Here is a 13712-nt window from a genome sequence, read left to right on the forward strand (position 1 = left end):
CTATTGACCCACTTTTTTTCAACGAAACAAGTCTTTTATTTATCACTCGAACACGATGGTAAAGATATGATGAACAAATCCAATCCACTTCACCACTCCATTTGGCAGTTGGCACTAACACAAACACCTTCAGTGGCCTCAATCAAATGAGTGCCATGCCACCCAACTTTTCAATGCTTCAATCACACTCCAAACTGCCTCTGACCCACCTCTCCCTCTCTCTCACGAAACCCAAAACGGACCGCTGAACTAAGTTGAACAATTCAATTTCAATTTTCAATTTTCAATTTTCAATTTTCAACCCAACGCGCTTCTCAGAGTGCAAAGTAAAATAAAATATTCAACTGCAAATGCCCAAAAATTTAAATTGTCTTCATAATAATTAAATAACTCTAATCCTCAAGTTAAGTTGAAAAAACTGTTTGTATTACATTAAATAAAATCATCAACGCTAGGAAAATGGGATACAACGTTACAAACAATCAATGCCTAATTCCTAATAATATCAGTTACTACCTGACCCTAGCTAGCTAGCACTAACTAAAACTAAAAAAAATACTAAATATCATACATAAACCGAACCGGTTCAAACCGGGTTTTGTATACCTAATCTGCAAATTTTTTTCTCTCTAATCTAGAAATATCAGCAGGTGAGAACCATTTGGGTCTGGGCCTGGGCTAAGGTGGCAGCCGGTCCAGCCTCCCCTTTCCTCTTCCGCATCTCCAACACTTTACGGTGACTATTGGAATGAATATCGCTGCGGAAAGTGGGGCTGCACGCCGGTCTATACTCCGAAAAGAGCCGACCCGACTTGTAGCGAACCCCGCACGCGTTGCAAAGGGTTTTGGGCCCTAGTGGGCCGGTCCTCCACTGCGGCGTCTTCTGCACCTGGCAGTGACTGCACCGCCGCTGAATCTGGGCCCCAACGGGTTGGGCCTCGGCCCGCTTCTTCTGCTTCTTAGCGGGCGGTTCCGTCACCGAAGACGAACACGAAGACGGCGAAGACGGGAGCGAGAGCAAGGGGCCCAACGTCGGCCACGCGCTAGGGTTTCTACTCCGTACGGTCCTGGCCTTGGTCCTGACTTTCATTTCCCACGGAAAACGAGGCGTTTTCTTCGCTGAAGCCTCCGGTTCAACCCACCGGTTCGCTTCCTCCGAACGAACCGGGTATAAAAGTGACAGCTCCGGGAGAGAATCGTCCACGAAGTGTGAAACCCACTCCAGGTCCTCCAAATCACCGGCCTGCACATATTTCAATCATTGTGACACCAAATTAGGGCAAAAACAAAAGGAACAAACGGAGAGAGAGAGTGTTACCGGAACGGCCAATTCGGTGGAGAAAAAGGAATCACACGAAACGCCGGTGGAATTGGAGTTGCTATCGTCTTCCCCGCGGTCCTGCGACTGCGACGAAACGGACACGCTTTCTGTTTCTTCGTTGTATTCTTCGCCGTTGGAGAAGTCGAGGAGGTCGTCGACGGAGAAGTCTTCGCCGGCGCCGGCGCCGCCGGCGTTGGCGTTGAGGCAGAAAATTTCCTCGCAGAGCGTTTGCTGAACGATGAACTCTCTCCTTAAACTCGGTTTCAAGGCTTTGTCGACTGCAACCTCCATTTCTAGGCAGAAATTAAAGCAACGGTGGGAAAATTTAGTCAAGTCCTGATAACAAAGGTGAATGAAGGAAGATTGTTGTATTAATTTATTAGTGTTATTGGTTAATTTGAATTTTAGTTACCTGTGATAAGAAGAAGAAGAAGAAGGAGAAGAAGAAGGCGCTGAGGAGTTCGAAGTTTGAAGTAACGAGAGAGATGGGAAGGAAAGAGCGAAATTGATGCTACTTATTTAATTTATGTTTCTTTCTCTCTTATCAGGATATCTCTTTTTTTCAATTTCAATTTAAATAAATATATACGCTGCTGAGTGCTGAGTACTAAATCTTCGTTGTGTTGTAGGCTTGTAGCAAGTGGGAAGCGTGTGACATTTTGTGTCACGTGGTGGTGGTGGTGGGCCTTTATTATTATTCTCATTTTTTATTTTTAAAATTTCCCTCGATGGCTCCGTTAAATTCGAAAATTCTGCCTTGGTCCAATGCAAGTAAATAAATACAAAAACGTTAAAATCCCACGCCGGTTTTGACTGTTACAAGGAGAGGCCGTAAACAGCGTGATTGGGTTTTCCGTTTGCACTTTGCAAGAGTGGAAACGAAGGAAATAATTGCTTGGCCGCGTGGTGACGTGGTTTGTTTTCCCACTGACGCACGTGAGATGGTCTTAAGTCTTAACTGTTTGGCGCGTGAACCTTATTGACTTTCAATTACATTCGTGTTTGGTGACCTCAACTTTACATTTCGAGCCTTTGCTCTTACTTCCACCTCGCATTCTTAGCTGTCATCCCAAACTAAACACTACATAAATATCCCTTTCTTTTCAATTAAGCCAAATACTATTACAATTTCTATTTATTACCCGGATATCAAAATTAATTGTCATTCCAAAGAAAAAAACAAAGATTCTTTCTTTTCATTTAAGGGAAATATTATTCAAATTTAATTTAAATAATGTTTTTCATTATAATTCTCTAATAATACAAATTCTTTTACATTTCCATATAAAATTTAGCTAAAGTAGTTTTAATATATTTATAAATATAAAACGACCTAAATGAATATATTTATATAGTGTTCTATATACAAAAAATTCTTAATTCAAGTAATTTAAGATCTATATTCTTTATCTAAGAGCTAATTTATAATAATAATATTTTAGATAAACTTAGTTTTGTTTTATTAATAAAATTCTAATTATATTTTTAGTTTCGATCATTATATTTTTTCATTTTGTGTATTTTATTATTAATATTAATCTTTGTGTTGTATCTTAAAACATTTTCAATCGTGCTTAAAATAAAGTAAAGCTAACGTATATTTAAGTAAACATGATACTTTTATGATGTTAACTAGAGAGAAGAGGCAATATGTGTCTCTACATTTTATCTGAAAAAACATAATAATAAAATTGCATAAAAATATATTCTTTAAATTATCTTATGTGTAAAAGAGTTAATTTTGTGTGTTGTTAAATTAGTTGAATGAAATAACTTTTTAAAATACATTTTTCATCTATTTTGGTAGGTTATATATGAGTAACCCACCGATCCATTATTTTATTGCTTTTATTTGTTGTAGGTTTTTAGCGAACCAATATGACCATTTTAAAATAAGGTTATTCAAAATAATTAAATTGGACAGAATTGAGATAATAATTCATATTGAATCAAATTGAAGCATGGTTCAAAAAAATTAAACCAAACTTTTTTTTTGGATCAACTATTTTTCAAATTCAAACTGAAATATGTTTTGAACATATTTGAACTATTTAAATTAAATTAAACTATTTTTTACATTGATATGCATGAGAAAATTTGAAGTAGAAGGTGATAAAAAAGAATTAAAGAAGTATTACTAGTCACCTATGTTACGTATATTTTATCAACAATACTTTATTATAAAACTTATATCACTAAATCAATAATCTCGGCTTTAAATATTCATAAATTTGTTACGAGTTTTTATCACTTTTAACCATCTTACTCTCTTTAAATATGACTAAAGATGGTTAAATAAGAAGTTATGTATACTATTAATAAAGGTAATATGTATTTTTATCATTGTTCTTTAACTTTTAAAATGTATTTTGTAATTTTTTTATAATTTAAAGAAAACTATTCAAAATCTTTCTCAAATTCTCTAATTATTAACTATTCCTACATATTTAACTTTTTCAATTTTTTAAAATTATTTTTAAACAAAATATACGAAAGTAGGAGATATTTTTTTAACGCTAATAAATATAAATTAGTTTCACACCATAATACAGAGGCAAAGCAGACGAGACAGAAGGAAGGAAAGTTAAAGAAAAGAATAAAACCCAATTATTGTATGAATAATTTTAATAATAATTGTAGTAATCATAAAGAAGTGTTTTGTTTCGAGTAACATACGCAACGCAAGTTATAAAAATGCATGGATTTATGTATGACTGTGAATTGTAAAGACTCGGAACTCGAGAGAGTGATGACATAGGCGAAAAACAGCCGAAATGAGACTTATTTTTTATTCTTTATTTTGTGATACAGTAGTGCATAGTGTTTGTCGATAACCAATTCTTATTTCAAAAGTCACAAGGTTTGGAGCCGAAAGCTGAAACCAGACTCCGCAGAAGAATTTGTAACGAACTAACGCGTGTAAGCAACCTGATACGTGGATGCTCCTCGACAATTTGGGAGTTCAATTATAAACTTTGCGGAGAAATTTTGTTTATTTTATTTTTCAACAATTATACTCTTTGTCTGAATTTTCGTTGTAGATTCTTTTTATTCTAGCTAACAAAATTTTAATTTAAATATGTATAACACGATAAGTTTTTACAATTTTTAATTGATGAATCGTATATACAATTGTTGGTACCGGAAAATGAATTCGGAAGCACTCGAAATACAGAGGCGCTTTAAATCTTAGGTGATCGGAAAATGGCAAAGAAGTTTCTGAGGAAGGACACGAAGACACTTTTCGTGAAACTCTCGAAATTATTGTACCAGGACACGAAGACACTTTTCGAGAAACTCTCGAAATTATTGAACTAGGAAGGACGCTGCTCAAGAGAAAGGCTCACAGCCTCGCAACCTCTCAAAGTACAAGAAAAATCAGGAAACACTCGAGTATATTTTTCGTTGGTTACTCAAAATCCCAAGAATCCAGACATACACGAACACACTTCGCAACCTCTCGGAATGAAGAGCTTAAAGGAGACACGATTTAAGACACTACTAAAAAAATTAAAATTTGTGACGAAAATTTGTGACGGATAAAATGTCGTCACTAATAGTGACGACTTTTGTGACGAAAATTTTATTTTTGTGACGGACTACTTATTTTTAGAGTTTGTGACGGATTTTGTGACGGAAAATTTTCCGTCTCTAACAATTCCGTCACAAACGGGGTCACTAATAAAAAAAAAAATTGCGACGGATTTAGTGACGGATTTTATTCCTCTCTAAATATTTCGTCACAAATTCCGTCACAATCTGTGAGGGATTATGTATCCCTCTCAAAATAGAAAATTTTATTATACAATTATTATATTTAAGAATTATGTATAAATAAAAAATATTTTCTAAAAAAATAATTAAAAAATTATGAAACTAAAATATTTTTTTCATCAAAAGATTAAAAATTAAAACATAAAAAATGAATTAATTTAAATAATAAGTTGTCATTTTGAAGTATAAGAAATTAAAATATGAATTAGGAAAAAACTTTTAATTTAAAAATACTTATGAAATTATAAAAAGACAATATTATTTTGCATTTTAACTATAAAAGCTAAAAATAAATATATAAAAGTATATTTAGAAGTTATACATAATTATATATAACTATATAATTATATAATATAACTATATATATAACTATATATATATATATATATATACAATGGTTGACGCTAGAAAATTCATTGTGCTTGATCATTTAATAAAAAGTACACTTAAGTCTATCAATAAATATATAAAAAAACTATCACCATACTTTATAATACACTTAAATGGAATAATTTAATATATATTATATAATTAATAAAAGGGGAAATATATATATATATATATATATATATATATATATAATTAATTATAAAGTGTATTATATATATTATGTAATACACTTTATAATTAATACTTGTATATTAGAAAAAAAAAGGTAAAAATAATATATATTATATAATTAATAAATCTGAAATAATTTAATTATTTTTTATTTAAAAATTTGTAAAAATAAAAAATTAGGATTTTGTGACGGATTTTAAATCCCTCACAATTTGTGACAGATTCTGTGACGAAAAATTTTTAAAAATTGTATTTCGTCACAAATTCCGTCACAATTTGTGAGGGATTACGTATCCCTCTCAAAATAGAAAATTTTATTGCACAATTATTATATTTAATAATTATGTATAAATAAAAAATATTTTGCTAAAAAAAATAATTAAAAAATTGTGAAACTAAAATATTTTTTTTCATCAAAAGATTAAAAATTAAAACTTAAGAAATGAATTAATTTAAATAATAAGTTGTCATTTTGAAGTATAAGAAATTAAAATATGAATTAGGAAAAAACTTTTAATTTAAAAATACTTATGAAATTATAAAAAGACAATATTAATTTTCATTTTGACTAAAAAGCTAAAAATAAATATATAAAAGTATATTTATAAATTATATATAATTATATATAACTATATATATATATATATATATATATATATATATATATAATGGTTGATGCTAGAAAATTCATTGTACTTGATCATTTAATAAAAAGTACAATTAAGTCTATCAATAAATATATACAAATATTATCATCATACTTTATAATACACTTAAATGGAATAATTTAATATATATTATATAATTAATAAAAGGTAAATATATATATATATATATAATTAATTATAAAGTGTATTGTATATATTATATAATACACTTTATAATTTTCACTTGTATATTAGAAAAAAAGGTGAAAATAATATATATTATATAATAAATAAATCTGGAATAATATAATTATTTTTTTATTTAAAAATTCATAAAAATTAAAAATTAGGATTTTGTGACAGATTTTGAATCCCTCACAATTTGTGACGGATTCTGTGACAGAATACTATTAAAAATTGTATTCCGTCACAAATTCCGTCACAATCTGTGAGGGATTACGTATCCCTCTCAAAATAGAAAATTTTACTGCACAATTATTATATTTAAGAATTATGTATAAATAAATCATATTTAGCTAAAAAAATAATTAAAAAATTATGAAACTAAAATATTTTTTTCATCAAAAGATTAAAAATTAAAACATAAGAAATGAATTATTTTAAATAATAAGTTGTCATTTTGAAGTATAAAAAATTAAAATATGAATTAGGAAAAAACTTTTAATTTAAAAGTACTTATGAAATTATAAAAATACAATATTAATTTCCATTTTAACTAAAAAACTAAAAATAAATATATAAAAGTATATTTATAAATGATATATAATTATATATATCTATATATATATATATATAATGGTTGACGCTAGAAAATTCATTATGCTTGATCATTTAATAAAAAATACAATTAAGTCTATCAATAAATATATAAAAATATTATCATCATACTTTATAATACACCTAAATGGAATAATTTAATATATATTATATAATTAATAAAAGGTGAAAATATATATATTAAAAAAAAATATATATATATATATATATATATATAATTAATTATAAAATGTATTATATATGTTATATATAATGCACTTTATAATTAATACTTGTATATTAGAAAAAAAAAGGTGAAAATAATATATATTTTATAATTATAAATCTGGAATAATTTAATTATTTTTTATTTAAAAATTCGTAAAAATAAAAAATTAGAATTTTGTCATTTGCATTTATTTAAACTTCTTTTAATTTTTATAATTAGTTTAAAAAATATTTATGATAATTTATAATATATAATTTATAAAATAATATATGAAAGTAAAAACACTCGTTAATAAATTAATAAAGATGTGACTCTAATATAGCAGATCAATATCTGTGAATGCAAGTAATGTAAAAATAATATATATATATATATATATATGGTTGATACTGGAGAATTTATGGCACTTGATTATTATTTTGGATTTAATTGTTACATGTATAATTTTAATAAATATTATAAAAAAAATCATTATTTATAATATTTTTTATTAATTAAAAAATTAGTTAAAGGATTATAAGTATTAGAATTAAAGTTAAATTTATAAAATCATCTAGTAATCGAATATAATGTTTTAGTAATTGATTACAAGTTTCACAATCTAAACAACTATTTATTCTTTTCGTTTTTCCTCGTGTAACCGTTTCGAATAAATTGTTTTAATTTTCAAATTATATTTATGCATTACAGTTTCGGAGTCAATTGTCCTTTTCTTTTTGGTGGAGTATATCACACTGAACTCAGCCCGTACGTATTCGGTAGTTTGGTCCAATCAACATTTTTTTTTTGTCTTAATTTTTGGATGATTTAATTATCAAAAGGTTTGACTTTTTTTTTTTTTTGGAAAAATAACGCAAACAAATATAAGTTTAGTTTTTTTGAAAATTTTTACTTAAGTAGTGTTATGAGAGAAATAAATTTTAAAATATATTTTTCATTTAATTATTTATAAAAATACTTTTATATTCAAATATTTACTAAAAATATACTTTCAATTAAAATATATTTTAAAAATTTTGTTAATTCATTATCATTCATTCACTTGATTAAAAAATGATAAAATATAATTAATTTTCAATTAATTTAATAAAATAAAAATTCTAAAATAAATTATATTATGATTTTAATTATGAATCTATTTTAAATTTATTAGTTTGATGTTTAATGATGTTTGATATTATTGTGATAAAAATTGATATTCTTTCATATTTATATATATATTGTTAAATAAGTACTGAACTGATAAGGTAGCTCAGATGGCTGGAGAAGGAGTGTTAAGGTTAGAATGAGTAGAAGGTAAGGGGTTCGAATCTTACCACTGCCAATTATCTGAAAATTAATAATTAATACTTGTAGATTATAAAAAAAAAGTGAAAATAATATATATTATATAATTAATAAATCTGGAATAATTTAATTATTTTTTATTTAAAAATTCGTAAAAATAAAAAATTAGGATTTTGTGACGGATTTTGAATCCCTCACAATTTGTGACGGATTTTGAACCCAGTTTGTGACGAATGCATTCCCTCACAAATTGCGACGAAAAATTTATTAGTTAGTGACGACATATTTCCGTCACTAATTGTGACGGATTGAATTTTCCGTCACTAAATATTTTGTGACGCCATTTTTTGTGACGACCCAAAATCTGTTACAAATTCCGTCACTAATAATTTTGTGACGGATTTTCATTAATTTTGTGACGGATTTTTTCCGTCTCTAATTTCCATTTTTCTAGTAGTGAGAGCGGTTGAAGTAAATCATGGGATAAGTGTCAAAGGCTGCAAAACGGTTTGGGGAAGTTAATGAGCAGTTCCAAGAGTTATCCAAAGACGTGCCCGGGAATAAGCCACGACGTGGAAGTTTAGAACGGTTATGCGCTTCCGGGGCACGCCAGAAACAGTTACATTTCCCAGATTTTTGTCTATAAATTAAACGAGCCATGCTCGTAGCAGAGGTCGAGAATCTAATTCCCACAATACCTCACACGCACTCCGCAGCCTGTGCATAAGGCATACTGTGCATACGAGACAGCTTTGGGTACGATTTCTCGACCACCTTTCTTTTTCCTTTTTTAGGAGTAGCGTAGCATAGCATAATCTAGCCTAGTGTAGTGTAGTCATTCTGAACATGTTTCGTTGTCCTTACGAATTGTAATTCTGTTACCATTTAATGAAAACTCTATTTTTTGCTTGTACGATTTTATTTTTTCACTGAAAGTCTTCAATTCTGTCATGTCACGAACACGCATAAATTGAAACGTGAAATCGTGCTAGTTCGAATAAAAAGAATCCGTGAACAAATTCCACCGTAAACAACAACATACATAATTAGTTATTCAGGGTATAAATTATAGTTGCTTAACATACAAGAATTTTTAGGTGTTCATTGATATTTATCACACAATCAATTTCATGCATATAAATATTAAGATGAATCGAATAAATAACGCGTATATTGATTGCGAAAATTATATCTTCATTTTCAACAATGACAACATTACAATGCATAAGGATAATAATGAGTGACTAACAAACTAAACTAAACTAGACCTAAACTATAAAGAAAAGAGAAAAAAAATGGTCAAAAAATCGTACTCAGCAGTCTTGTACACAAGAGCCATATGCACGGATAGAGTGTTATGAGTATTCGTAAGTTCACTATTTCCGACCTCTTTTCCATGAGCACGACTCATTAATTTATATTTGAGAAACTACAATAACTATATCTATCGTGCCACGAATGTACAACCGTTTAAATTTCCATATCGTGGATCAGTCATGGACGTCTTCTAATAACTTCTGGAACTGTTTATAACCCTCGAATACCTATCTCTTCGATTTACTTCGACTTGTTTTTAGTCCGGTTTCCCTTAACTCCTTCATTTCGAGAGGTTTTGAAGTATTTTAATGAGTGATAGAGTTTCGGGAATTTTGAATGTTTTGTGAAAGATATATTCAAGTATATCTTAATCTTTCTTGTACTTCACATGTTTCTAAAACTCCTTTTTACTGTTTTTCGATCCCCATAATTTCAAGCACTCTCGAGTTTCAAGTATTCTCAAATTACCTTGTTTGCTCTAACACATACTAAATGAGAGAAGTATTAAAGAATAAGTATGATAAACTAAATATTTTAAAATTATTATATAAATAATGTAACTTTAATTTATATTATACTATATAATACTCGGTATTTCACTGTACCATCTTGGATATGTAGCTTATATTGGACGAGCTCAGAGACTATCGGGAATCAGTATTTTACCACCATTCAACACTCTCGGGCACTGATATTCCACACAAGCAATACTCCATGCAACCAAGTGATCACACTCTTCGACACCCTTGGACAATAACAATTTTTAATTTTACAATTATGAATTATTTTAAAATATAAATTTTACAACGATAGATTCAAGTATATAAAAATTATAACATTTAATTGACATTAAAATTAATAAGGTCTATAAATATAATAAAAATTAAATAATTAAAAATAAATAAAATTATAGCTTTTTAATTTATTTTTATGTAATTATTATTATTATTTTTATAATATTTTTATTTAAACTTTAATTGTATTCAACAATTTTTATATAAATAAATTTAATGAGATGAATTTTAAGTCTTGAATCAGTAAAAAAAATTTTAAAATCATATCTAAAAATTAAAAATAATTATTATTTTAAAAGAACTAAACTGATAGATTAAATGAATTTAATAAATAAAATAATTGATTAAAAGCATAAATTAATCTTATATAAACTATATATTTATATGTTAAATTGATTAATAAATTAAACGAGATAAACGATGCATAATTTAAATTCGATTTATTTATTTATTAATTTTAATCTTTAGTTAAAATTAAACTTATTAAATTTATAAATCAAATTTAACAAATTAATTTTTGAATTGTTGATTTGTTATATTAATACCCCTAATTATGACACCAGTGATTTGAGAGAGTCAAGGGAATGGTTGGTTAGTTAATTAGTCAGTGACCGACAATCATAACATTGATTACTGCATTTTTTTTCTAGGATGTTTGTTTCGTTCCTCTATTGATTAATTGCGATAGAATTTAGAAATAAATTATTTTTATTTGGGCTATCTCAATTGAAAAAGAAATAAAGAATTAGAGAGTTGACTAAAAAAATCGAATCTGTACAAAAAATTGGATCGAGTCCATTTATATACCAAAACAAAAACAACCCACTTGTAACACCCATCATCATCTACCTTGTCCAGGGCCCAACAAAATCTAAATCCCAAAACAAATGGCTGTGCCTAAATTTTTTGGGATTAATTTTGCACAAAATGAGCTTTTTGGACCAAATCCGACCGTAATCTACCTTTACCTAGCTCCAGTGCAAATAACTTAAAACCATAACTCTGATCCACATAGCACGCAAAATTTGTCTGAGCAAAGAATGATTTATTTTATTGTAAGCTATCCTTTATTTATATAAAATATTTAATATTTTATATGTTTGTAATAACTTACTCTTTCCATTAATTTAAAATGATTTAAATAATTATTATAAAAATAATAATATCTTAACTTAAATATGTGAGTGTGCTTATCTACTACTATTAGGTTTCTCACCGTTGAACCATAAAACGGTCATGTTTTAGGTCGTGGTACAGCTGCAGAACATTGATTTTACACGAGATATTTAAAAATATATTTAATCAAGTGTGTTTCTTTCCAATCCCTCTCACTTTCCATTCCAACCACGTGGTGGGACTTGTCTTTCGCATAGCTTAGAACATCTACTAGGAAAGTTACTTATAAATAATTCTCGATCACTTTAAATGCATCTCTTACGTCACTCATAAATAATATATATTATATTTTTACAATTTTTTTTTTAATAAAAATTATTTATAAACACTCTTACTTTTTTACAACTCATATTATACTTTTTAATAGCTCACACTATACTTTAAATTCAAATGCCAATATCTATATTAGAAAATAGTGGAATCTCATGATACATTTTTGCTGAGGTTATTAATTTACTTTAAATCATGAATGACTGTGTGTATGTTTGAGAAAAAGTTTGCTTGAATGTAACACACGTTATATCAAAGTAAGTACTTTGTTATTTTTCCATTTCATACATTGTCGTAAATTTTTATTTCAAAGCTCTTAAACGGTAAACTAAATATGCCCTATTAGTCATGTCATTATTGAGAATTAACATTGATTTGATACAAGTAATAAAAATTATGTGTTTTTTTTTTAACTATAAATTGTTTATGATTCAAATTTTGATGTTGAATATGAAATAAAAATTAAAATAAAAAAGTCATCATACTGTTTACGGTGGAATTAACCATCAAATCCTGGGTTCTTTTTATTTAGACTAGCATACGAACGTATTTCAATTTAGGTGCTTTACTGTGTTATCGTGTTACCGCGAATGGAGAGTAGGATGAAAAAGTCTTAGCAACTACTTGTTTCAAAATGTTCTTCGATTAAAACAAACAAGCAATGTTCCCGCATGCAAATAACAATATGAATAGAATGAACAATGTATACATTCGCAATACAAATCATGTTCAAATTACATAATGTTCAAGCATTACAAGATTAAAGTCTATAACTACGTAATTAAAAGGAGAGAAGAGAAAAGAAAGACTACACTAATCCTACTCCTAAAAAGAGAAAAGACAAGTGGCCGAGAAGTAATCATACCCAAAGATGATTCCTTGATCGAACAATTAGAATCTTCCCCAAGATCTGAATTTTCTAAATACGCTACCTTCTCCTTTCGAACAAATTTGTCAAATTTTCTCAACCTTTCTTTTTCTAGTTTAATTTGTTCAATCCTTCTCACTTTTTCAGCCAGTTGGGCCATATCCCTCAACTGTTCGTTTACTAACTTCTTGCGTATCGAGAAATCTAACCCTGTCGCCGCAATCCTAACTAGTTCATGTTCAGGTATATTGGTGTAACATCGAGATTTTAATTGCCTGAATCTATTCAAATAGTCATCCAAAGTTTCATTATCTTGTCTTTTAATATTCATCAGATCGACTATACTAACTTTTGTTTCCTCTCTAAAGAAGTGTTCATGGAAACTACCCTCTAATTGTACCCATGTGTGTATCGAATTAAGAGGTAAGGTAGTAAACCATGTAAAAGCATGTTTAGTCAATGAACTAGGGAAATATTTCATTTTTAAATATTCGTTATTTGCTAAATCCCCACATTCGACTCCATACCTAGCTATGTGTTCGACTGTTGACTCAGTCAATTCTCCTGCAAATTTCGAGAACTTGGGTACTTTTACTCCTCGGGGTAGTTCTGCTTGGGTAATATAATCAGGAAAAGCTGACACGAAATATGGGCGTTCGTTTCGACCTACATCGAATCCATGCCTATTTAA

At 28.3% G+C, this 13712-nt stretch overlaps 1 protein-coding gene across 2 annotated transcripts; it reads right to left on the reverse strand.

The window, feature by feature from the left end:
* Positions 1-404: 404 nt before the first annotated feature.
* On the reverse strand, positions 405-1923 carry LOC109802071 (GATA transcription factor 7). Of its 2 annotated transcripts, none has more exons than XM_020363281.3 (3): positions 1734-1923; positions 1319-1657; positions 405-1243 (listed from the first exon to the last, which is right to left on the reverse strand). In XM_020363281.3, exons 2-3 carry the CDS (start codon positions 1610-1612, stop codon positions 644-646), a joined length of 894 nt encoding a protein of 297 aa, XP_020218870.1. In that variant the 5' UTR covers positions 1613-1657; positions 1734-1923; the 3' UTR covers positions 405-643. The 2 variants fall into 2 exon arrangements, with proteins under 2 accessions (XP_020218870.1, XP_020218869.1); XM_020363280.2 differs by having other exon boundaries at positions 1319-1614; positions 1734-1922.
* Between the last annotated feature and the right edge of the window lie 11789 nt (positions 1924-13712).

Source organism: Cajanus cajan, chromosome 4 (assembly GCF_000230855.2).
Source record: "Cajanus cajan strain Asha chromosome 4, NIPB_CcT2T_4, whole genome shotgun sequence".
Taxonomy (NCBI): domain Eukaryota; kingdom Viridiplantae; phylum Streptophyta; class Magnoliopsida; order Fabales; family Fabaceae; genus Cajanus; species Cajanus cajan.

Excerpts from the sequence above, each read along its gene's own strand:
- LOC109802071 (XM_020363281.3), bottom strand. The coding sequence starts at position 1,612 with ATGGAGGTTGCAGTCGACAAAGCCTTGAAACCGAGTTTAAGGAGAGAG. Across the intron at positions 1,244-1,318 it reads CCACCGAATTGGCCGTTCCG|GCCGGTGATTTGGAGGACCT; the intron begins GTAACACTCTCT and ends AAATATGTGCAG.